This window comes from Periplaneta americana, chromosome 16 (assembly GCF_040183065.1).
Source record: "Periplaneta americana isolate PAMFEO1 chromosome 16, P.americana_PAMFEO1_priV1, whole genome shotgun sequence".
Classification (NCBI taxonomy): domain Eukaryota; kingdom Metazoa; phylum Arthropoda; class Insecta; order Blattodea; family Blattidae; genus Periplaneta; species Periplaneta americana.
In genome coordinates, this window is record NC_091132.1 from 156,529,645 (window position 1) to 156,554,773 (window position 25,129).

At 35.1% G+C, this 25,129-nt stretch overlaps 2 protein-coding genes across 10 annotated transcripts in view; both read right to left on the minus strand.

Moving 5' to 3' along the window:
* LOC138691509 (zinc finger protein 233-like) overlaps positions 1-6,206 on the minus strand; it is a 33,759-nt gene extending 27,553 nt beyond the window's left edge. For 6 of the 7 annotated variants that reach the window (XM_069813489.1, XM_069813487.1, XM_069813488.1 and 3 more), the window contains exons 1-3: positions 6,081-6,206; positions 4,855-4,952; positions 4,476-4,613 (exon numbers count right to left, since the gene is read on the minus strand). In XM_069813489.1, coding sequence (XP_069669590.1) covers positions 4,476-4,613; positions 4,855-4,950 — 234 coding nt within the window. In that variant the 5' untranslated portion in view covers positions 4,951-4,952; positions 6,081-6,206. Of the gene's footprint in view, positions 1-4,475; positions 4,614-4,843; positions 4,953-6,080 lie in introns of all 7 variants that reach the window. The other variant, XM_069813490.1, reaches the window with a different exon arrangement.
* A 2,470-nt stretch (positions 6,207-8,676) lies between these two features.
* LOC138691511 (oocyte zinc finger protein XlCOF6.1-like) overlaps positions 8,677-25,129 on the minus strand; it is an 84,901-nt gene continuing 68,448 nt past the window's right edge. For 2 of the 3 annotated variants that reach the window (XM_069813496.1, XM_069813495.1), the window contains 4 exons: positions 16,328-16,425; positions 15,616-15,753; positions 15,223-15,302; positions 8,677-14,503 (listed from right to left, as the gene is read on the minus strand). In XM_069813496.1, the coding sequence (XP_069669597.1) occupies positions 13,162-14,503; positions 15,223-15,302; positions 15,616-15,753; positions 16,328-16,420 (1,653 nt within the window). In that variant the 5' untranslated portion in view covers positions 16,421-16,425 and the 3' untranslated portion in view covers positions 8,677-13,161. Of the gene's footprint in view, positions 14,504-15,222; positions 15,303-15,615; positions 15,754-16,327; positions 16,426-16,604; positions 16,734-25,129 lie in introns of those variants that run through there. The other variant, XM_069813497.1, reaches the window with a different exon arrangement.

Here is a 25,129-nt window from a genome sequence, read left to right on the forward strand (position 1 = left end):
TAATCATGACATTTCATACTAGGCCTAAATGTAAAATTTCAAATTCTCTTTGGTTTCACAACACAAAATTGTGAACACACGTAATATATTATTACGAGCCGCTACTAATCTATAATATAGTATTTTGCTAACAAAGGAATTTAAAACGAAAAATCAGAAGGAAAATAATTAACTGTATTTCCTGAACAAGGTGCAAACCACAAGTCAGTGAAGTGCCTTCGTCCCCGGTCTGTAAATAGACAACCCGTCTTGTTCCTGGCTGAAATATGTTTCGTAAATCCAGGAATCAGTCTCGTCCCCAACTTAAATATATTTCCAATTTCAATCTCCATGCATCGACTACACGAATACATGACTTGAGTGAAATGTTCACGGGGAAAATCAATTCTCATGCATCGGCTATTGGCAACCCTGCGATAGATGGCAATGTGTGGTTGTTAATGTTACGGTAATTTTGGGTTTCTGTATTTCCTGTATCAGTACCAACTCAACTCGCAACTGAGTGAAATCTTGTCAGCGTGGCAAAACAATTCTCGTGATAAAAAAAAAAAGAAAAAAAAAATACATACAAGAAGTGCTTTCTGGCAATAACAGACCTTAGTAGTAAACATAATATTTGTCTTTGGACCCTACCACAGTCGTAGTAGATTCACAATGCTGTCAATGTATGAACAAAGAATGACCTTATGCAAAAATAATTAGCTGTAGGTTTCATTTGGCAAAGACATGGTGGGCGAAAATTTAGAATCTTGGTATGTCAAATGACTATAAAGAAAATAATGAAATTTGGGCATGACAGATGTGGCGTTTTAAACTTGTGTACTTAGATCCATCTGATGTCGAAATTTGTTTTGTCTTCGATATGCTGCTAATCGCGCCGAATTATCAAAGATAGGCAAAATCTGAAGATTATTTGACAAACAATGACTTGTTTCCGTTTTCTTCATTTCCACTGACAATATGGCCTGATTTTTCTGCTGCACTGACCAAAAGTACAAAGACTTGTGAATTCAAGATCATTGACCAGGTATGTGTAGGCGACAAAGAATTAGCTGAATTGCAGATAGCGCCGGAGGAAGCAGACAGAACAAGGAAATGCTGAGATCAAGAATATAGAAGAAGAAAACATATGTGAAGAAACCAGACAAGAGCGGCTTAAGTACCACAATGGCAATGAAGTTTAGTGACACGAGCAAAAATTCAAGTGATTCGGGAAGTGATTTAACCAGAGTAGTGGGAAGGAAGGTCAGTGCCGAGAGGAGAAGTGAAAGTGTTTCTGTGAGTGCAAGAGCTGACATGGTGAGAAGTGAAGTGACGAAAAAGAATGAGTTTATAACAGAAAATGGTGAAGTGGATGTTTCTGGTCCAGAGCCAGGTAAGGAAGAGACGGCTAAGGACTTAGCAAATAAATTGATATATAAATTAGAGGAGTGGAAGAGGAAGTTTAATTGTAAGTAGATAAGACGATGGAGCTAATGAAAATGGGTAAAGAGTACTGTATGGTGGAGGAGGCTAGCTAGGATGGCGAAGTATATTATGTAGAAAATTAGTGACATCGGAATAGGAAAGGTACGCATGAAACAGACAAAAATCGAGCATATTGACAATGGTGTAATATGTTTTAGTAACAAATATTATTAGAAACAGGATGTCCTCGATATAGTCTAAGTGATCTGAAAATCAAGAACAGAGTGATAAAGTGTCAATTGTGAATGAATTAGAGAAGTGTAATAGGAGTTAAGTAAAACGATAGAGATAATGAAAATAGGTGAGGAGTGTGGTGGGGGAGGCTAGCTACAATAGCGAAGTATAATATGTAGAAAATTAGTGAGATCGGAAATGAAATGTAGAGAAGAAACAGTAATATTAACGAACTTATTGGACAATGGTATAGTACGTTTTAGTATCAAGTTTTTTTGAAACAGTGTGTGTATGATATAAGTGTCGGAAAATGTACGGAGTCGTAAAAGTGTAAATTTTGAATGATCTAAATTAAGTTGTTAGGATTTAAGGGGAGAATACTGATCAATATAAATGGGGTCGAAAGTCAAGTATAAGAGCGTCTATAAAAGGTATATCTGTAACGAATGTAATTGTGGCACCGGATACAAAAATTGTGAGGTCCACATTACATGGTTGTAAATGTTGACATTAAATATATCATCATATCAACAAATACTTGTGAATTCTTTCAGCCATACCTTGTCAATGCTTTCTACTCTCCACATCCTTCCACAGCCACATTTATAAAAGCTCTACTTGACTTTCAATCAGAAACATATGTTAGGTGTAACAGCAAAAACGATCCTTTTAAACATCCACTTCATAGCCGCAAAACGTTGCATTTATCAGAAAAGTACCTGGTCAAGTATAAGAATGGGAAATACTCACGCCTGCAATTTGTACAAATAATGTCGTATAATTACAGTTAAAATGAGACCTTCTTTATTTTTAAGCATGTTATTTTTATTTATTTTGAAGAAATATCATTACTTGATGACTTCTTCTTCTTTTCTTTTTTTTCTTCTTCTTCCCTTCAAGTATTAGGCTATATGGCCTGTTGCAATCTCACAGCTGAATTTTCAATCCAGCGGTTTGCACGACCGAGAGCTCTCTTCCTGTTTGGACGTTAGTGGAGCATGACTTTGGGATTCTATCTCTAAGCATGTGAGGCAGATGATTTATCCAGTTGGTCTGATAATGTTTTACGTGATTAATTATAGATTCTAGTTGTAATTCTTCCATTACATCTTCATTGCGTTTGTGATCCCATTTCGTATATCCCATTGTATAATTATGTCATAAATTTCATTTTATTAGCCGTTATTCTCCTTTCATCTTTCTTCCTCAATGTCCATGCCTCACTGCCGTAGCAAAGTACAGGTCTCGCCAAGGTCTTGTATAGGCGAATTATAGTATGCCTTTGTACTAGGGAAGGTTTCATAATGTTATTAATTATTCCCATTGTTTTGGTGTATTTAGAAATTTTCTGTGAAATGTCTACTTCATCGAAAAAAGATAATGTGTATCCGAGATGTGTAAAATAATTTACTCCTTCTAATATTTTGATGGAATTTTTTATAAAATGGACACTATATTACTCACGAAACACAGAATTTTTAACCACACCAACCTGCAAAATGGGTGCTCAGTTCTAAATTTGTACAAAGTGGGAGGGAATATTTTGTTTTCACCTGGTTTCATCTCTTCTTACACACCCGAGACGAGTTGGGTTATAGCATTAACGCATAGAGAATTAGACGGAGACGAGTCAGTTGATAATGGGAAGAGACTGGCTATGCCCCCACATGTTTACTCAGTTACTAAGGGATTTACTGAGGCAGAACGTCTCTCCATAATGGATTGTAAATTAAATTGAAAGTGGACATCGCAAAATCACTGGGGATGAAATCGTCAAAATGTATATATGATTTACAAAACGTGCAGCATCGCAGTCTTAACGACAAAAACTGGGTGGAAATATTCACGAAAGATGATAACATTCTAGCGAAATAATTAATAATAGATCCCTATTAGAAACAACAACAACCAAATTTCTTGGCTTAAAAATCGATAATGTGTTAAATTGGAAAAATCATATTAAAGAAATGACCCCCAAACTAAATTCAGCATGTTTTTCTATTAGATCTATGCAAAAGATTGTAAATATGAATACCTTAAAAGCAATATACTTTGCATACTTCCACTCGGTAATGAGTTTTGGAATAATATTCCAGGGAATTCCACAGATAGTAACAATATTTTTCTATTATAAAAAAGAGTAACTAGAATAATAGTAGGTGCCAAATCTAGGGAATCGTGTGGACTATTTCCAAAACACTACAAATAATGCCCATGGCTTGTCAGTACATCTTTTCATTAATAATCTTCCTCGTATGTAATCGTGAAAACTTTGTAAATAATTCAACAGTTCATAGCATAAATACACGTACAAAAATGACTTTCATACTCCATCGGCAAGTCTATCATGCTATCAAAAAGGAGTGCGTTATATGGCAGTAAAAATTTTTAATAGCCTCCCTATCGGTATAAAAAATGAAACTCAAAACAAAAAATTATTTAGGGTCAAATTAAAGAAGTACCTAATTTCTCACGCCTTCTATTCTGTAGGTGAATTCATGACATTCAATAACACTTCATGAACTTGATACTAAAACTTCGTGTTGTACTAGTAGACTATACTAGTAGACTAGTAGAGTATATATTTCATCTAGACTGTGACTATAAATTAAGACTTTATAATAGTATTAAGTTTTTTGACTTCTTCCATATTCTAGCTGTAAGCATGTATAAATACCATGGAATGTTAATAAATACAATACAATGCAGTACAACACGAAGAAATGGAGAGCATGGGAGTCAACAATGCTATTCCATGCCTATAGCAGCCACATCAACCAGAAAAATAGCAGAGGCAACACTAAATATCAATTCAATTCATACAATCTACTCACATTAGCTTCAGTTTTCACGATGGGAAAGTCAATAGGCACAGGAGTTTCGTCAAATGTCATCTCTGATTTGGTGTCGTAGCTGCTGTCCTTAAATTCGGTCTTTATTCTGATCACTTTCGGGTGTAATAAATTTCCTTTCTGGAAGCAAAGAACATAATTATTAGATGTAATGCAACATACATAGTTCTTCGCGAAAAACCAATGTCTGTTTGTCCCCTCTTTTATTAATCTTGGTGTCAATGAATGTACGTACAGTATATCAATTCTGAAATTAATAGTAAAATAGGCTAATCTGTGTGAAAAGCCCCATAGCGCAGCATGCAGGGTAGATTTATTGTATCATATTGCAGAAAATAAATAGATATTACTCTCAATGTACCTCAGATAAAGGCTTCTCCTCTCCTATATCTATGTCATCGCTTTTTTGTGTAGCCAGTGGATCGATGTCAGGTTCCATCTTGATCACGTCCATCATAACTGAAAATGGAATGTAGAAATCAAAATTTGCATGCTTGCTAAATAATAATTTCATATCAGTATGTAAGTATTCTTGTGTGAGGACGACTACATATATGAAAGACAAACGAAGGAAAGACATTCTACCTAGGGACAAGTTGCACCTGGGGACACTTAGTTTATTTTCAAGGTTATGTAGTGGAATTTTTATTTTCCCAGTTGACCACTCTAATTTCATCATTCAGCTGTTCTTTGAATGATTTACTTTTTTCTGAAGCAATATGGAGAGGTTTTATCTAAAAAAGTGTTTTTTAACCTAAAACGTAGGTAATTTACAAATTAATTAAATATTTTAAATTAATTCTTTAGATAAAATTATGTAACAGGTTAGGATAGGTTAGCTGTATAGTATTATATGAGAGAATAGATTATATTAGGCGTGTAATATTATTACTATGTTGGCGAAACTGAAACCCACTCCATTCTCTCCTTCAAATTATGTCACAATCACGAAATATGGTCGTGTTGTTTATTCACGCACGACTATTTATATATATAAATAAGATATGAATTTCCTACAGTTCCCCAGCAATTACATCCAATTTTCAGTACTCCATACTATAAATCCAAGGTATTTTCAAGGTATTTTAACAATTTTCTATAGTATCAAGTACATATGTAAACTTCACAGAATATTTTCTTACTGTTCCTCCACACATAATGCAATTATCGAAAGGTTTTTTTTTTTTTTTTCAGTGATTTCAGCTCAATAGACAATTGAAAGGAACCGGTTGTTGATACATTTTGTGAAGGGTACAAGTTGTGTAATTATGTGAACTTTAATTTCAAGAATTTGAGATGCTCTGAATTCTATGATTACTTCTTACGCCAGATGTTATGCAGAAAATCAGTTCCTCACAAAAATATGATTGATCTCAATTTACTGAACGAAAAACGTCTGTATAATATATAACTTATTTAAGCGAAAAGAGAAACTAAGCATTTAAATAAAATATCTTGGCTCTTATTTGGATCTCCGGAATGAAAGTCGTGAAGAATGTTTGTGGATGTCGTTTACGCCTATTTTTTGCGAAATAACATGCAACGGTATATTGCCCACTGTACACTGAAATATCTACATTTACATACCTGCTTTGGGCCGTAAATATTAAGCACTGGGTAAGACCAAAATAAGCACATAATAATTAGCTTTATACAGCAAATAAATGGGAGGCTGAAAGAATTTTCTAGAAAGGATATATTATCTAAGCTAGCTGGATAGCAATTCACATAGAAGACAGTGACACGTAGGTTTCTGGATTACCTGTTCCCAGTAATGTGGACATTATGAACTGGATACACAATACTAGTATATTCATCCTGCCTAAGTATTTCCTGAGCCGCTAAGACGGGATGAGCCCTAAAAGAATTGGGCCACGGACCTACATTCCTTTGCCCATAGAGATTCCGTTAATATTGCAAACATTTTTCGACAACGATGCACTGGCTTAGCTTCGTGCATTACCCTGTTACGTGAGCGACGTTACCCCACTTTATTCGCACAGGGTATTTTGCAATTCAGATGTACAAATCCAGGTGTTTCTTCTGATGGTCTTAGGTCAGCCTTCGAACATCACACTTGTCATATGAGCGAGATTACTGGACTCCACTAGCACTCTGTATGAAAAATGTCCAAGTAACACCTTTCGGCGTTTGTTCTTGTGATCCTTAAGCCAACAGCTGTAACGCCCCCCTCTCTTCCTTTTATGTGCTAGCTATTAGGTTACGTCCATTTCCGGCTTTTCACCTTCAAAATTACTTTCAGTGGAGGAACAAAACCAGAGAGAGAAAAGTGGCTAACAGGCTTGGAGATCACATATTCAGTTTTTCTCAGCCCCAAACTCCCTTGCAAGCACACCTTCAACCGTGCATTTTAAAGCTTTTCCTCCCGTCTCCCTCTCTTTCAACCAAATTCGTCCACGGCTGTATATAAATGCTGCGAGAAACGTGAAGTGTTACTTCGCAGTATTGGCACTCTTGAATCGCATCTCTCTCTCCTTCTAATTAACATGGGAAATGGATGTTTAGGCGAAAGGAAAAATTCTTGTAATAAGATGTCTCTTTAATTTCACCATTAATATGGCGAAATAGTGCACTGCATTCGGCTGTAAATCAGGGGTGGATGCACATTCTGAATAAGGAAATTCTTCTGGCGATTAGTTTTCTTTAAGTTTGCCATTAGCAGTAGAAGCAGAGAATAGTGCACTGCGGTACGAATTTGACAGTTTCTGTCTGTTTTTATAGGAAAGTTCACAGTTCAAACTTGCTCCACAGCTTGCTGTAATGTGACAGCACGCCTTAAGCCACAGTCGCATTTCTCGCATTTTGCTACTCGACTTCCAAAAATCCAACAAACTTTGAATGTAAATGTGCAAAATTGCGACAACCACATTGGACTTCAGAAACGAAGATGGTAATGGAGAAAATGAAATCAGAGATGTGTTTCAACTAATCAGTTCTGGAGGATCTGAATGTAAATGGAATGCTAATGGCACAGGCAATGTTCAAGAAGATATTGAGCAATAGTTGTTCAGGAATGGATTTCAAAAAGTCGGTACAGTTCATGTAAGTTAACAAGTGACGTGAAAAATTTCTTCTAATTGACTTATATACAGTAATTCCATCGCATATCGTAAACTGTGAGCGAGGATTTCGTTGCATAAATCTTGTAAAAAATTTATTTAGAAACCGTCTTTGAGTAAAAGGAGTTAGCACTCTGCTAATAATAAATCTTGAAGAGCCTACTGGTGAGGAATTTGAATGTTTAGAATGTGCATAAAATAACGTATTTTGATGTGATGTAAATTTAGCAGTAAGCTTAATCCATTCTAAACACACCTACGTTAAATGATTTACTTGCATTAGCACATCTAGAGTGTGGTAACATGGACTTAAAGTAATAAAACTCAAAGAAACAAATTAAATATCTTTTTGCATCTATAAACCTTATTAATTTAATCTTTTTAATACAATTATTTAGAATATTTTACAGTATTTTCATATTTTGCACAAATATAATTTTTCATTTGTGGATTTTTGAGACAATTATTTATTTTGTAAGTTAAAGCCTGTGTGAGAGTATTACCTTCCAAAACCCGGTGACGTATTTGAGGGTCACGGATATAATAATTTTGAGTCGATTTACGTTTTTAAAATAGTTTCCTGCATTACATAGAGTTAGGAGTGTGTGAACACGCCCACCATATTGACCTACAGCTTCTCCATATTCTCCATTAAAATATGTTTTAAAAATAATAAGCACGTCACTTGACTTTATTGAGATTCTTGTTTACGTTTTGAAGTGTTTCGTCCTTATTTCCAAAATTTACAGAAACTAATGGTGTGACAAAGAAAAATTGAATTGAGGGCTCTAATCAGCAACCTTCAATAACTAAAAGCATTGAACAACTTAGATTATCTTAATAAATGTATTTTTTTAATCACGAAATTTGTCAAATTTCATAATTTTTAATTCTTATTTTCAAAACTACAGAAAAATCTAACATGATAATGATAACATGGAAACAAATTCGCATTCTGGGCACTTTAGTTAACTAGAATCCTTAATTGTAGCAGAATACTTTTTAAATCCATACAATTGTTATAATAATAACATTAATAATAATAATAATAATAATAATAATAATAATAATAATAATAATAATAATAATAATATGATCGCAAATAAATTACTTCTCTCCGGTAGGTATGTGTGCATGCCATTTTAAGTAACCTGAATCCAGAGAATTCTTTCCACAATAGAGCTGAGGTGTAACCTATAAACATGTGATCGTGTTACCGTCAGATGTTTGTCATTGGTTTCAACTCTCAATAGTTCCAAAGTCGAAGGTGCGAGAAAGCGCCATCTCTGACCGCTACATGATTCATAGCGGATGTGACGTAGATACGTATATGTGACAGCCTTTGAGGTCAAACGAGTGCAGATCAGAAGATTAACTTGAAGGACAACAAAAAAGGGATCTAAAGATTTTCGTGCCAATCAAAAGCTTATTGTCTGTAAGTACTTGATAGTAAAGCTGCAATGCAATCACTGTAGTTTTCCAAGAATAAATGCTATTATCGTTTCTTAAAATTATCGAATGAGCAAAAATTCTGAAATAAAATCGCTATTAGCAGTCACAGTGAATTTCTGGAACTGTGAGTATAAAACAACAGCCATACCTTACCAATAGAATGGATTCTGGAGAGCTTGTACGCGATGAAGCGTTTCCAATGTATTAATCGCACGTGTTGACAGATATGGCTCTTCAAATGTTTCTCGCTTGTGTAAGCGTATCTACATTTTGAAAAGATTATAGTCCGCGAGTTTTTCCCAGCCATTCCACTAGTACGGTTTTTTCCTTGTGAGAATGGATGGTTGAGTTTTCTAGACTACTCCACTGTGTATAGATATTCCCACAAGCATCACATTTCACACTTCCCCATTGAATAAAGTTAAGCAAAACTTGGCAATTCAATCTCTTCTCAACAGGAAGTAAGCGTAAACACCATTTTAGACACCTTATAGCACAAAAAGACCTTCCACACAAGAACCAACATATGGCTTTTGGCTTATGAACAGTATAGTATAGCCTAATCTTCACCCCCAGCTGAGAATTGCAACGATAGTATTAAGAATACAATTAAAATTATAATTACAATAAATGTTAAATTTACTATTACAATAAAAGTCAAAGTAATAATAGATTAACTGATTAATTAAACCTAGAAAATTTATTATAGACGTTAAGAACAAATAGGATTATCTTGCTGAAGTACAAATTAAAGCTAACATAATAAAACCATACAGTGATTAAAGTACAGGATATTTAAATATTTATTATACAATATAATTATGTACACGCATGAATGTATATTAAGATGCACGGGCCATAAAAAACGCATTTCATACACATGACAGCTGAAGAGTTTCTCTTATGTATGCACACGTGAATACACATTAAGGTGTTCCGAGCGGGAAAATCCATTCCAAACATATCAAAACTGAACGGTTTTTCACGAAAAAGCATCTGGAGATTAACAGGACATCCAAAACACTTCCCACACACATCACAACTGAATGGCTTCTCAACTGTGGATACGTGAATGCACATTGAGACATTTGTAGCGCAAAAAAAAAAAAAAAACCCTTCCACAAACTTGACAACTAAACGGCTTTCCGCTTGCGTGAACACGTGAATGCAGATAGAGTTTATTCCGGGGTGCAAATCCTTCCTACACACATCAAAGCAAAAGGAATTCTCGCCTGTGTGAACACGTGAATGCATAGATATATTACGCGCGAGAAGAATACTTTGCATTGAAGTCTGTATTGAATGACTTCATGATAGTGTGCACGAAAGAATGCCTCATTTAGATTTAAAGAGCTTCTATAAGGCCGGGTGCACACAGAATCAGACGCGGCGCGAGGCTACGTTTTGGTTTACGACGCCTCGCGACAGCTTAAAACTGTCTGCTCGCGACAACTGATTTGCTGGCTGTGTGGATTTCAAAAACTGGCCTATGCTAGAAAATGGCGTCAATAAAAGAGGACTGTCTATATGAAAAATTCTATTGTATTTACTTATTACTTCCTAAGGTCGGTTAATATGCCTAAAAATCTATACTACGATTTATGGTCTTAAAATTAAATGTACTGCACAAACGTAATTTTTATGTTTATGACTACTTCACGACTCACAATAAAGGAAAATAATGCAATATTAAATCAATATTGAGTGATAGTAAGAGCAGAGACGTAGACCTACTACAAAATACACTGGTCAACAGCCATTTTGCGCCAGACATAAAACTAACAAGTTCTTACTAATTTCGACCTCTTGAATTCAAAAATAACAAGCAAAATGTTCCATCTATTCTTGTTTTCGAAATGCACAATATAATTAATTTTCTATGCATTTTAATAAAAAAATCACCGTATTTCGTGTGTAATTATTTTGTTTTACAAATGTGAACACCCAATATGTGAAAACAATATTAGTATAAGTAGGGTACCATGTTAGAAGCAGTTGTAGAAAGGTAAATTATTTTATTGCCTTTATACGAGTCTATTTGGAGGGGGTGAAACAGGTTCGTAGTATGAATTCGCTAGAGTTTACCTGATTTTACTTGAGATGTGTATTTCTTTCACTGAGCTTTAATTACATTACTGTACTTTATATTTTGCAATAGGCTACCATGTCAAAACCACTTCTAGAAGCGGAAATTCTTTTATTGTCCTTTTCGGTTCCATTTGGAGGGAGAGGAACAGATTCGCTATATGAAATCGCTTCAGTTTACGAGGAGACTTCCGTAGTGGTAGTATTCTGTTAAGACATGTATTTCCTTAAAGTGTGCTTTAATGATAATATTCAAAGTACGAATGGTTTATATGTCCAGATTTGAAGGTTGTAGCATTGCTTTTTGGAATGCAATTAGGCTATACAATATTTTGCGCGCTTTCTGTGTGAATGGGACAGTCGCGCTCGAGATAAGCATTATAAAATAAAACGACAATTACTAGAGCCAGAGAAGAAAAATATCATACAAAAACCCCTTGTACCTCAAAATAAAGTAATTTTACCCCCTTTACACATTAAGTTAGAGATAATGTAGAATTTTGTTAAAGGGATGAATCATAAAACTGAAGCATTTAAACATATCCAGGAAAATTTTCCTGCTATTAATAATCCGTGGCGCTACAGCTCGCCAAGGGCTGCTGGCCTCACGTCTACATGCCGAAGCAGAGGTGGACGATCATCCAACCAGAATGGAGATATCGTGTGGTTAGCACGATGATCCCCCCAGCGGTTATAGCTGGCTTTCGAAACCGGATTTCGCTATCTATCGTAGCTCCCCAAGAGCATCACGATTCTGGGTGGGCACCGGTCCCATACACTGGCCGAAATTTCATGAGAAAATTTCCTCCCTCTTGTGGACTTGAACCAGCGCGCATTCAGTAACAGTTCCTGCTATTAGTGATTCAAAAATAAAAGAGGGATTTCTCAATAGACCACAAATTAGAGAAATAATGAAGGACAATCACTTCGAATCTTTGCTGGAAGGAAAAGAGACAGCCGTCTGGATTGCATTCAAGGAGGTTGTATTAAATTTTCTGGGTAACTGTAGAAGTGAGATCTATGAAGAACTTGTGAAAAATTTACTGTTGACGTATGAAACTATTGGTTGTAAAATGTCCCTGAAAATTCACATCCTTCACTCACATCTTAACTTTTTTCCCGAGAACTGTGGCGATTTCAGTGATGAGCATGGTGAGCGCTTTCACCAAGGAATTTCAACTATGGAAGAAAGATAATAAGGACAGTGGAATACCAATATGATAGCTGACTATTGTTGGACTTTAGTTCGTGATGTACCTGATGCCCAGTGTAAAAGAAAATGCAGAAAAAGTAAGCTCTAATCTTCTGAACAGTGAATATTTAACCTTAGTGTCATTATATAAACCAATATTCTGAATAGATATAAATTCTAAAATTTCTCAAAATCCGTAACCAACTGTTTTTATTGTCTTATTCGTATTCAGGAGACTCAAATTATATAAAAACATGTATCACATGCCCAGCGCAAAAAAGAATTAAAATTTGTTACGCAGTGCATTTATTATTAATTATTATTCTCCTGGTGCTTTCATCTCATTTGCAATTTTTCACATATTTTCAGAAACCATATTATTCTCGTGATATTGTTTAAAAGATAGTACAGAATGTATCTTTCCTGTACTAAATCAACTAATTTATCCGCATCGAGCTCCATTATGAATAATGTGCACTACACAACAATAGTATTTTTTGTAGATAATGAAAGCGTGTAATCACAGCCACTCCTAACGCATGCGCAGTACACTGCAGCTATCATTCGCGACGAACTTTTAGCAGTCATTCGATGTTGTCTCTCCGTGTCTGCTCGCGACCGTCGCGTCGCGTCTGATTCTGTGTGCACCCGGCCTAACAGTTCCCACTCACTTCACAAACGAATGGCTTCTGACAAGAGTGTACGCGTTAAAGCTTGTTGAAATGTACGGAGACCAAAATACTCTTTCCAAAGACGGCCACAGCGGAACGGTTTCACGACTTTAGTGTACGCGTGAATGCCCATCGAGATATTTTAATTACGAAAAACACTTTCAACAAACGTCACAACTAAATGGCTTCTACCCAGTGTGCAACATTAAATGTCTTTTAAGGTTTGAAGATCTTGCAAAACACTTCCCACACACATCACAACAGAATGGTTTCGCGCCTGTGTGCACGCGTGAATGCATCTTGAGATGTGCGAATTGCGAAAAACTATTTCCACATACGTCACAACTGTATGGCTTTTCACCTGTGTGTACACGCGAATGCTTTTTCAAACGTATGGAGCGCGAGAAACTCTTCCCACAGACGTCACAAGAGAATGGTTTCACGCCCGAGTGTACGCTTGAATGCATATCGCGGTATTTCGAGAGCGAAAAACACTTTCCACAAACGTCACAACTGAATGGCTTCTCGCCGGTGTGCATAATTAAATGTGTTTTAAGGATTGAAGAACTTGCAAAACACTTCTCACACACATCACAACAGAATGGTTTCGCGCCAGTGTGCGAGCGTGAATGTCTCTCAAGGTGTGCCAACTGCGAAAAACTCTTTTCACACACGTCACAACAGAATAGGCTCTTGCTCGTATGCACGCGTGAATGCTTCTTGAGATAGTCCGAGTTTGAAAAGCACTTACCACACACGTCACAACTGAATGGCCTCTCGTTTGAGTGCACGAATGAATGCCTCTTGAGATCGTAGGACTTTGAAAAGCACTTCCCACACACGTCGCAACAGAATGGTTTCACGCCTGAGTGCACGTGTGAATGCGTCTCGAGATGTGCCAAGTGCGAAAAACTTTTTCCACACACGTCGCAACTCAATGGTCTCTCGCTTTTGTGCGAGCGTGAATGCCTCTCAAGCTGTGCCAATTGCAAAAAACTCTTTCCACACACATCGCAACTGAATGGGTTCTCGTTTGTGTGCACGCGTGAATGCTTCTTGAGATAGTCCGAGTTTGAAAAGCACTTTCCACACACGTCACAACTGAATGGCTTGTCGTTTGAGTGCACGACTGAATGCCTCTTGAGGTCGTGGGACTTAGAAAAGCTCTTTCCACACACGTCACAACTGAATGGCTTGTCGCCAGTGTGCACCATTGAATGAGCTTTAAGATGTCCAGACCTTAAAAAACTCTTCCCACACACGTCGCAACAGAATGGTTTCACGCCTGAGTGCACGAGTGAATGCGCCTTGAGATGTGCCAATTGGGAAAAACCCTTTCCGCACACGTCACAACTGAATGGTTTCCCGCCTGTGTGCACGCGTGAATGCTTTTCGAAATCCCCCGATCTGAGTTTTGAAAAGTTGGGAAAAGACATTCCGCAAATATCAGAATCGTATTTCTTGCCGTCGTACTCTTCAGGAATATTTTCGCAGAAATTTGGAACTCCACTACTATGGCTAACTGAAACACTAAAAATTATAAGTGTCATTAGTGGAAAGAATGTCTAGACTTTCAATGAAGAAATATGCGCCATAAGCAAAGTAATATAGGAGAAATTGACAATGGTCTTTCATCTTCAGTTAGTACTTCTGTACAGACTATCTTATCAAATTAAGTACTAATAGTAATTATAATAATCATAACAGCAATATTGATAGTCATAACAATAATTGAGGGCTTTGCCGGAAGAAAGGCGAACAGATCTATACGCCCTTCTTCGGGAAAACGGTTTACAATGTAGTGAATAATTATAGTAGCGAAGTTTTATTTTGACTGTATTTACATATCTGCAGGACAGGGCTGCGTGTGTGTATAAGATTTTATTCAGGTGCGTTTTAAAATCTTATATTTTGTGTATCTCAATTCGCAAATCCCTCAATTATTCATTTAATTATTAATGTTTATGTGCTGGACAACAGATATTGGACAAGAGAAGTCCAAGACAGTGATACAATGAAATAAACAACTATGGTACAAATTAAATAATAATGATGATGATAATAATAATAATAATAATAATAATAATAATAATAACAATAATAATAATAATAAATGTAGTACTAATGGTGGTACTGGAGTTTTCATATAAACAATAACCAGTTTGAGATTATAAATATGTTTATGTTGTCATTATTTAAATAAAGCAGTAAAACCAACAACAAACTAGGGACTCGTATATTACACTCACCTCTCAGTTAAGACTTCATTCTCTTCTGCTGTTACTTCCAGTTTGACCTCCTTCACTTGATCCAACTCACAAAACTCTTCCTGTAGCAGAAGATTACGTAAAACAGACACAGAGCACAATAATACATGATTTTCAGGCAGTAAAAATGTACAACTCATCCAATCTTTAAAGCAAAGTCAGTAATAGAAACATTATGTGAAGGATATGGGTATCCATTTTGTCATGAATGGATTACCGGTACCAGCAAGTATGGTATATGATTCAAATAAACTAAATAGTGCTAGTAAAACAATTAAGTTAAAAATTATCACTAGGATGACTGTAGCAGCTACATCAGCCTGAAAGTAACTGAGAGAGAACTACCGACCAACATACTTCATGAACTGCACTCACCCCAGCTTCACTCTTCAGCATGGGAAAGTCAATTGGCACTGCAGATTCCTCAAATACTATCTCCGGTTTTATGTCATACCTGTGGTCTATACATTCAGTTTTTATTTTTGTGACGTCCAAATCTAATAAATTTCTTTCCTGCAACATAAAGAACAAAATAATTAGAGAAAACAGTATAACAGATGTTCACGTAAACCCGTAACTATTTATAAAGACCGTCCACATTATTATTAATACTGATGTCAACAAACGTAAATGTACCTATTCCAAAACCAATTGTAAAACAATTTATCTGAAAAGCGTTTAGCGCAGTATATACGAGTAAAGGAATATACATATTGTATGATATTTTGTTGCCAATATGATCAGAAGGATCCATAATAAAATATAAAAGTTAATGTTATTCTAAATAAGCTATTATTGATTCAGTTTTACATTATTTAAAAGTTATTCTAAAAATCCATGCAGCTAAGAAAAACTTCAAGATTTTTGTATTAGCAATATATTTCCTGAATGCAACTATTCACACCATTTTGTGAGTATTTGTGTTTTATGTGAAATAAAATTCCGTTTGGAACTTCACATTCATAATTTTCAACAATTTTAGTTGTATTTCATCTCGTGGAAAAAGAATAATTAATTAACAAAGGAATGTGCTTCCTAGTTATAAATGACGCATTTAGAAAATAAATAGTAATTGCTCTCAGTATACCTCACATAAAGGCTTCTTCTCTTCTATATCTGTGATACCACGTGTCTGTATACCCATTGGGTCGGACCCAGGTTCCATCTTGATCACGTCCATTACGACTGAAAATGGAAATTAAGTAACATAAGTTAATACGCAGAATGTGAATTATTCAGCTATTATTACTAACTAGCTTGGTAATAGTAAGTCCACATCTGCCAATTATGTGGGGTATTTCTGTGCGGAATACAATGCAACAGTATAGTGCCCACTGTGCATTGAAAAATATACATTTACATACTTGCTGTGGGCCGTAAATCTTAAGCACTAGTTAAGGCCAAACTTAGCACAGAATAATTAGTTCTATACAGCAAATTTATATGAATTAATTTTCTGGAAAGTATAATTAAGATAGTTGAATAGCGATTAACATAGAAGGCCGTGACAAAAAGGTGTCTGGATTGTCTATGCTAATGATTCCAGCATTATAAACGGATATACAATAGTGTTTACAAATTCATCCTGCGTAAAATTTTCGTATAATTCTAAGGCAAATGTCCGGATGAGCCCTAAAAGAAATGGGCTACGGAGCTACATTCCTTTCCCCATAAAGATTCCGTTAAGTTTTGCAAACAAATTTTCGACACAGATGCCCTGCCTTATAATAGCTTGATACCACATAATATAATTATAGCAGAATAGGACGGCAGTGCTCTATGTAACAACATTGGCTCTCGTGAATGTGAGTCTTTACCGTGTTGATGCGCGGTCAGCCATATTGCTTCACTATGCTAGTTCATGTGAATAGATACTATTTACTGGTTTGCTTTTTTTATATACAGTATAAGATGTAAATGTAACTGGAGTCTGGATTATTAATATATTTTTTAAAATGATGAATTTCTGCGTGGTATTCGGGTATAATTTTTCCTACTTTAACAAAAAAAAATAAGGAAAATAAGACGTTTCAATACTTTCGTAAGTAGTTCTAGGGAAAAAGTATCTGGATGCTGGAAAAAATATATATAATATCTAATGCAGGGATGAGACGATATTAGCTCCCAATCATGGTAGAAGAGCTCGACCTTGATCACGAGAGCATAGTGCATCCATTATATAGCGTCGTAACGTGGACATCAGGGATGTACATGCACATGCAGCGAATAAAGGCAGTAATTATTACAATAACTAGCGTTACTAAATTTCTGGCTATGTAATAGGGCTAATTATTCAGTTATTTAATATACACGTACATATATAAACAAATCGCAAAGGGAAGGATTTTTTTAGGAACAAAAAGAGAAATAGGGACTATTACACTCTTCCTACGTCATACTACTTTTGACCAATAAAACGCTACGAAAAGACGTATTTCAACCAATCATGGCTGCTTATCGCACAATTTTATCGCGTCCCTAGCATTTCTTTAATTTTATCGCGTCCCTAGTATTTGTTTCTTTGTTTGCCAACATTTGAAACTGCGCTGGTCTGAACGTCAAAAAAAAAATATATATATATATATATATATATATATATATAATTACAAACCACTCCAGTCGATGCACAGCAGTTTCAAATATGACTCGCATTGGCATTCAAGAACAAGAATTAATAAAAATCACTTATCATATCTATGCATCTTCTGAAATCCGATTTACAAATAAATGAAGAGCACCATTTGGAAATCCTGAATCAGTTGAATACACCAAGTAGGCCTAAATTAACGAGTTCCACTTCTATTACGCACACGTCCAATATAACATCAATTGAACCACCAACCACATTCAAATTTGAAAATTGTACATTGAACAATTATTCGTTTTAAAATTATTCATGTTTATTTTTTATGTCATCGTCGTTAATTAAAACTTTTCTAACACTTGTGTATATTAGTTAGGTTATGTTATAGCTTCTGCTATATGATATTATGGATAGTCCCGTATCAGAGATTGTTTAATATTCAGATTTATTGAAAATCATCTGTCAAGTGATGTTGATTACTGGGATTCGGATAATTGAAGTGGAATGTTGCATTTTAATAAACTGAATCAACAAAGCCTTCTTGATTAGTAACATTGCCATCGTGTATAATAAATAGATCGAGAACTTTTCGACGAGAAGGCATTGCTCACTACTGCCATCTACCATGCATCTAGCGTAATATTTGTAATGTTGAGATGGAACAATAATACATTTGAAGACAGTTGTATTTTCGTAAGTCAATTAATATTTTATTGTATTGGAGTACTTCGTTACTTCTAATCTTTATATACTTTCTTCTAATCGTGTAATAGTCAATTAAATCCCACTCGAGTTTTGATTTTCTATAGATAAATCAAAACGTCTAGTGAGATTACTGTTGAAAAATTCACTTTACTTTTACTATACATCACAGTGTGGCTGATTTTATTATATTTATATTTATGTACGTTCAAAAATCGCGCCGGGCTGAAGAATTAACAAACATAGCGTCGGTGACTCCACTTCTTGCATTGCGACTTTCTATTTCGCTTCCTATGGTTACCGTAGCAACAAGACTCCGATACGTTTAAGTTCTGCGCCGGTGAAGTGAGCCACCAATCAACGACAAAGGGATTTTCAGTGTTGGTTTTTAATTCCCTACATTGGCAATACCAAATTCAAGATTCACCGAAATAAAATATACATAAATATCGCATTTATATATTGACTAGAAATATAGAAACTTGACAGCAGAGATCTCTACCGGTACGAGAATTTTACTTTATTTAAGAAATACAAATTCAAAATTTCTGCATTGTTTACAACAGATATGGCAGTGATGAAATTGTTACAGCTAACAAAAAGAGACTAACAAAATTAGGCCAAACACAAAATAAAATATTAAGACTCATAAGAGAAATAATCAAGGCCACGCCTACCACAGAACTACAGTTATGCACACAGAGAGAACCATAGAAAAGGAAATTAAGAAACACGCTTGTAATAGTACATTATGCAACGAGCCTATAATGGTGGTAATTAAGACGCGAGTATGTTTATTTATAAACGAGCTCAAGCGAGTTTCATAATTTTTATACGAGCGACTTAATTACCATTATATGCAAAGTTTATACGACTTTTTATGCTCGACCATATTTCTAACTTGAAATTATTCAGAAGTATTCATGTTATGGTTATCTAAGTGAAGAGCGGAAATGACCTACTAAATTGTGAGATGTGCACAGACGCGAAAGTATTGATTTTTTCCGAGGGACGAATGTCATTCACCTTGATATAATCTAGAGAATAACATGAACATTATATTGATATAACCTAGAAATTGATTTAGAATTGAAAAACGAGATGACAAATTGAATTTATTTGAATATTATTTACAATTAACGCTAGTTATTATAGTAACAGAACATAACCTTCTGCGACAGTATTGGATTTCCAGCCTCCGTGACGTTTCGTTAATTGTCTTTCCATTGCATATCCGAGAATAATCGATACTTGCGGTTTTATAATGGTACAATGGTGATTTCTCATTGGCTGAACAACTGAACTATAATTAATAGGTGTACCTTAATGAGGTGCATTAAAGGGCTACTACCAGGTGTATAATTACTACATTTCGGCATGGTCGAGCATAAAACATTTTTCAAAATGAAATCTTATTTTATGCTCTCCAATTTACGCCTATATTACGGTGTTAAAATATGTTTTAGAATTGTATACATTACGCTGTATGACTTTTTGATACTCTTGTTTAAATTTTGAAGTTTTTCGTCCTTATTTCTAAGTTTTACAGAAAATTCTGGCGTGACAAAGAAAAACTGAATAGAGGCCTAGAATCAGCTATCTTCAGTACCTAAAAGCAATAATACAACTTAGATTATAGTATTAAATTTATTTTTCTAATCATGAAATTTGTCAATTTTCACATTTTTATTTTTTTTTTTCAAAACTACAGAAAAATCTAACATGATTATGAAAAGATAAACACAAATTCGAATTCAGGGCACTTTAGAATTCTACAATCAGAAATTGTTGGAGAATAATTTTTTTAAATTGCCATCAGTGTAATAATAATAATAATAATAATAATAATAATAATAATAATAATAATAATAATAATAATAATAATAATAATATCATAACAAATAAATTATTTCTGTCCAGTATGTATGCGTGCATGCCATTTTAGGTCACCTCAATCCAGACAATGCTATCAACAAAAGCGCTAAGATGTAACTTATAAACCTGTGATCTTGTTACCGTCAGATGTTTGTCACTGGTTCCAACTCTCAATAGTTCCAAAGTAGAAGGACCGAGAAAGCGCCATCTCTGAACGATACGTGATTCATAGCGGATGTGACGCATATGTGACAGCTCTGGTGTGGAAAGGAGTGCAGAACAGAAGATTAACTTGAAGGACAACAAAACGGGGATCTAAGGATTTCCGTGCCTATCACAAGGTTTTTGTTCGCGTTTGATACTAAAGATGCAATGCACTCATTGTATTCTTTCAAGAATAAATCCCCTTATCTTTGGTAAATATTATTGAACGAGTAAAAATTCTCAGATAAAATCGCTATTACCAGGTACAATGATTTTTGGATCTCTCACAGTTCAGAGCTTTGAGTACAAAATAAAGTCATAACCTACCTCTGTTCTACACGTATCAGAATGGAATGGTTTCTGGCGTGTTTGTACACGCGCATTCGTTTCGAAAGTAATGTATTACTCGTACGTGTTGTCAGATATGGATCTTCAAATGTATCTCGCTTCTGTGAGCGTGGATATATTTTGAAATGTCCATAGTCAACATTTTTTTTTCCCAGTCGTTGGACTAGCACGGTTATTTGCTTGTGGGAATATATTCCTGAGTTTCTTAGAATACACAATTCTTCATAGATCTGCCCACAAACGTAACAATTCTGACTTCCCTCATTCAAGAAACGTAACCAACAAACTTGGCAATTCAATTGCTCCACGCCGGGAAGTGTGTACACCCTTTTGAGATTTCTAACAGCCAAAAACCACCTCCCCTGCAACTGAATGGCTTCTCGCCGATTTACACGCATGAATGTATACAGAGATTTGCGCACCAAAAAATGGATTGCAAATACATAAAAATTTCTTCTTCTTCTTCTTCTTCTTTGGCACTACGGCCCTTGTAGTCTAGCCTTGGCCTCCCATAGGATCTTGGTCCATTCCTGTCCAACCAGAGCATTCTGCTTCCATCTTCTCACGCCTAAAGTCCTTAAATCGTCCTCCACTCCATCCAACCATCTTGGTTTCTGTTTGAAAAAAATATTGAGACTGCCTTCTGGTTTTGTGTTTAGAATCTTTTTTGGTATTCTCTGATCATTCATCCTGATTATATGTCCTAACAATTCCAACCTACGGGCTTTGATTTCAGCAACAATATCTGGAGATTTATATTGAGTTTTCAGTTCTGTATTATATCTAATTCTTCAGTGCCCATTCTCATATTTAGGACCATAGATTTTCCTTAGAATTTTTCTTTCCCATGTCATCAGTTGTTCTTCCATTTTCTTCGACAGAGTCCAAGTTTCACTGCCATAAAGCACAATTGGTCTCACGAGTGATTTATATAATGTAAGTTTTGCTTTTTTACTTATGCATCTTGCTCTCAAAGTTTTGTTAAGGGCTCTGAGGCATCTATTTCTCCCAGCAATTTTTTGCCTCATATCCGCATCTGCAGTGTTTTCTTGGGTAATTATAACTCCTAAATATTTAAAAGAATCTACTTCCTCATATTTCTGTCCATTTATTATAATATCTTTATTACAAACGCCACTTGGTCTTACGTTTCTCATATATTTAGTTTTCTCTTTATTAATTTTTAACCCCATGTGCTCTGCTTCTATTTGAATTTGGGTTACTATTTCATTCAGCACTCCAAGAGATCTACTCATGACCACAATATCATCCGCATAGGCCGTGCACTGTCTGGTCCTATTAAATATGCTACCATTAAAATTTATATCTATGTTCCTAATGACTTTTTCAAGGCCGATGTTAAACAGAATTGTAGATAAGGAGTCTCCTTGCCTCGCCCCATTTACTGTTAAGAATTTATCAGATAGTTATACATAAAAACTGCATGGTTTCTAATATGTGTGGATATGTGAAAGCATATTAAGATTTTCCGAGCGCCAAAAGCCATTCGAAACACATCATAAGTGAAAGGTTTCTTGCCTACGTGAACACAGAAATGCAATATTTGAGTTAAGGTCTGCGCAAACCAACCCTGGACGCGGGATACGTGAGTGACAGCGAAAGTTGTAATACCGCGATCGCTGCGAAATTCGTCGGTGTTTTCACACCAAAGCGGGATGCAGTCGCGAATAGGATGCTTCTTGTAGTTGCCGAAGATGATCATAGATTCGTTCATATAGTACTACACTCCTGCTGTCACAGCAGAACCATTGTTAACCGAAACTCCGTTAAGAGAACAGACATTCTTTTTGTAATACAATACAGTATGCTCTCATTCATTACTCCGCCCTCTGTGGCTTTCATAAAGACTGATCCTGAAAAATTGTAAAGTTTTCTTTAACACGCATCTTCTAATACAGTGCTATTCAATCCATGATTGTCTTGATAACGTCTCTTAAAATGGTAACATATTTATTTTATTATACTTGTTGATAATTATTGCATTATGTAATAGTTTTTGTGCGAGATCGTGCGTATTTGCTTGTTTTCCGCACAGAACCAATACGCGGTAAGTGTGAAATACCACATTCAGTGTTCCCAACGTAACACACATAACAATTTCCCTCTTCTTGCCATTTAAGCGCCACATTCATTTTACTGCTTGAGGCTTTTAACATATTATTTTTAGAGACGTTTAACATAGTAATAATTATAAATTGGAAACTTACCACTGCAATTTCACCTAAATTGCAATGTTAATTATTGTTTTTAAATATTTGCAAAAATTAAGTAAAGTCTACTACTCCACGAAACTTGATGCATTCCTGATACAAGTAACATTAAGGAAGCCGTGAAAAAATCAACAAGATTCCAGATACCGATGTTATTACTGCAATATGTTATATAAATAATATTGTTAAAATATTAAAATGAAAAATAAATCATTACATAACCTTACCGCTTGTTTTAAGTTCGCATTTATAGACTGGGGGAAAAAAAAAGGCAGACGTATATCACGGCCTGCTGGAGTATAGTAAACACAGAAAACATTTTATAGCAACAATGCTGAAAAAAGATATTTTGGTTTTCCGAAGTTGCCGTCATTAAACAGAAACCAACATGGAGATTTCATTGCAACTAATTAAGAAATTCGTCTTTCAGGTATGTAATAAACGATCTTCGCACAAAATATTGTACGATACACGAGCGGTATGTTTGTTTTATGTTTTCGGAAATTAAAAAAGCTCAACTACGTTTCGCTTTTTCAATCTTTTCCTCGAACATGAAAACGTCAACATACCGCTCTTGTAACGTATATTACTATTTTGCAATATCAATTCTTGTTTTTCCTTGCTTGAATAACATTTTACATAAATCATTAGTATTATTGCATCAGTAACTTCTGTATAATAATAATAATAATAATAATAATAATAATAATGTCTGAAAGAAGAAGACACCGCTTGTTCACTTTCAGAATTAAAACGAATTAGAGAGAACGAAACGTGAAGGAAAAACACGTAATTGAAAACAATCAATTTTCCAAAGTAAATGAACCAGATGAAAATTTAGTTTGAAAGTCGTCATCATCATCATCATCATCATCTTCCTAACAAGTATTAGGACAAGTGGCCTGTTACGGTCTCAAACTAGAATTTTCATTCCACCTCTTCTTTGGACTGCCCAGACATCTTTTGCTACATGGATGGTAATAAAACAGTGCTTTATGAATTCTGCATCGTTTAATTCGTTCGAGATGACCCTTCCACTGAAGTTGATATTTGCTGATGAACTGTATAATGGGTTCTATTTGAAGTTCTTGCATTATGTCATTTTTTTATGATCCCAGCGAGTATATCCAGCTGTTACTCTCATAAACCTCATCTCACTTGCTGTTATTCTACTGACATCTTTATTCTTCACAGTCCACGCTTCACTACCATAGCTTAATACTGGCTGTGCTAAGGTTTTATACAAACCTGTTCTTGTGTGTCTTTGTACTAGTGAAGGTTTCATGATTTTATTAATGATCCCCATTGTTTTATTATATTTACATATTTTTTCAGCAATATCTACTTCATCATAAGGTGATAGTGTAAAGCCAAGGTAAGTGAAGGTATTTACTCTTTCTATTATTTTATTATTCAAACGGATTTTACTTGCTATAAGGAATTTTCCACAAAATGACATGATTTTCGATTTTTCAATATTAATTTCCATGTTATATTTTTCACTGACCGTATCTAAATTGCGTACTGAATATTGTAAATCATCATCAGTTGATGCCATGAGAACTAATTCATAGTTTGAAAGTAGCATTTTTTATTTAACAACTCCAGACTTACGAGAAACAAAATTGTAAATTTAATTAAAGCAGACTGAAGATCTGTATATTATTATTTAAAAACTCATCTATAAATCTCAAATAAAACTAAAATATGCGTGGTATGTTTATAATCTTCGTACTCGATGAGTAATACAATAGTACATTATGCAACGAGCCTATAATGAAGATAATTAAGAAGCGAGTATGGATATTTATGAAACGAGCGCAAGCGAGTTTCATAATTTTCACACAACCTTCTTAATTACCATTAAAGGCGAGTTTCATACGACTTTTTATGCTCGACCATATTTCTAACTTGATATTATTAATTTTCTTTGTATCTGACCTTG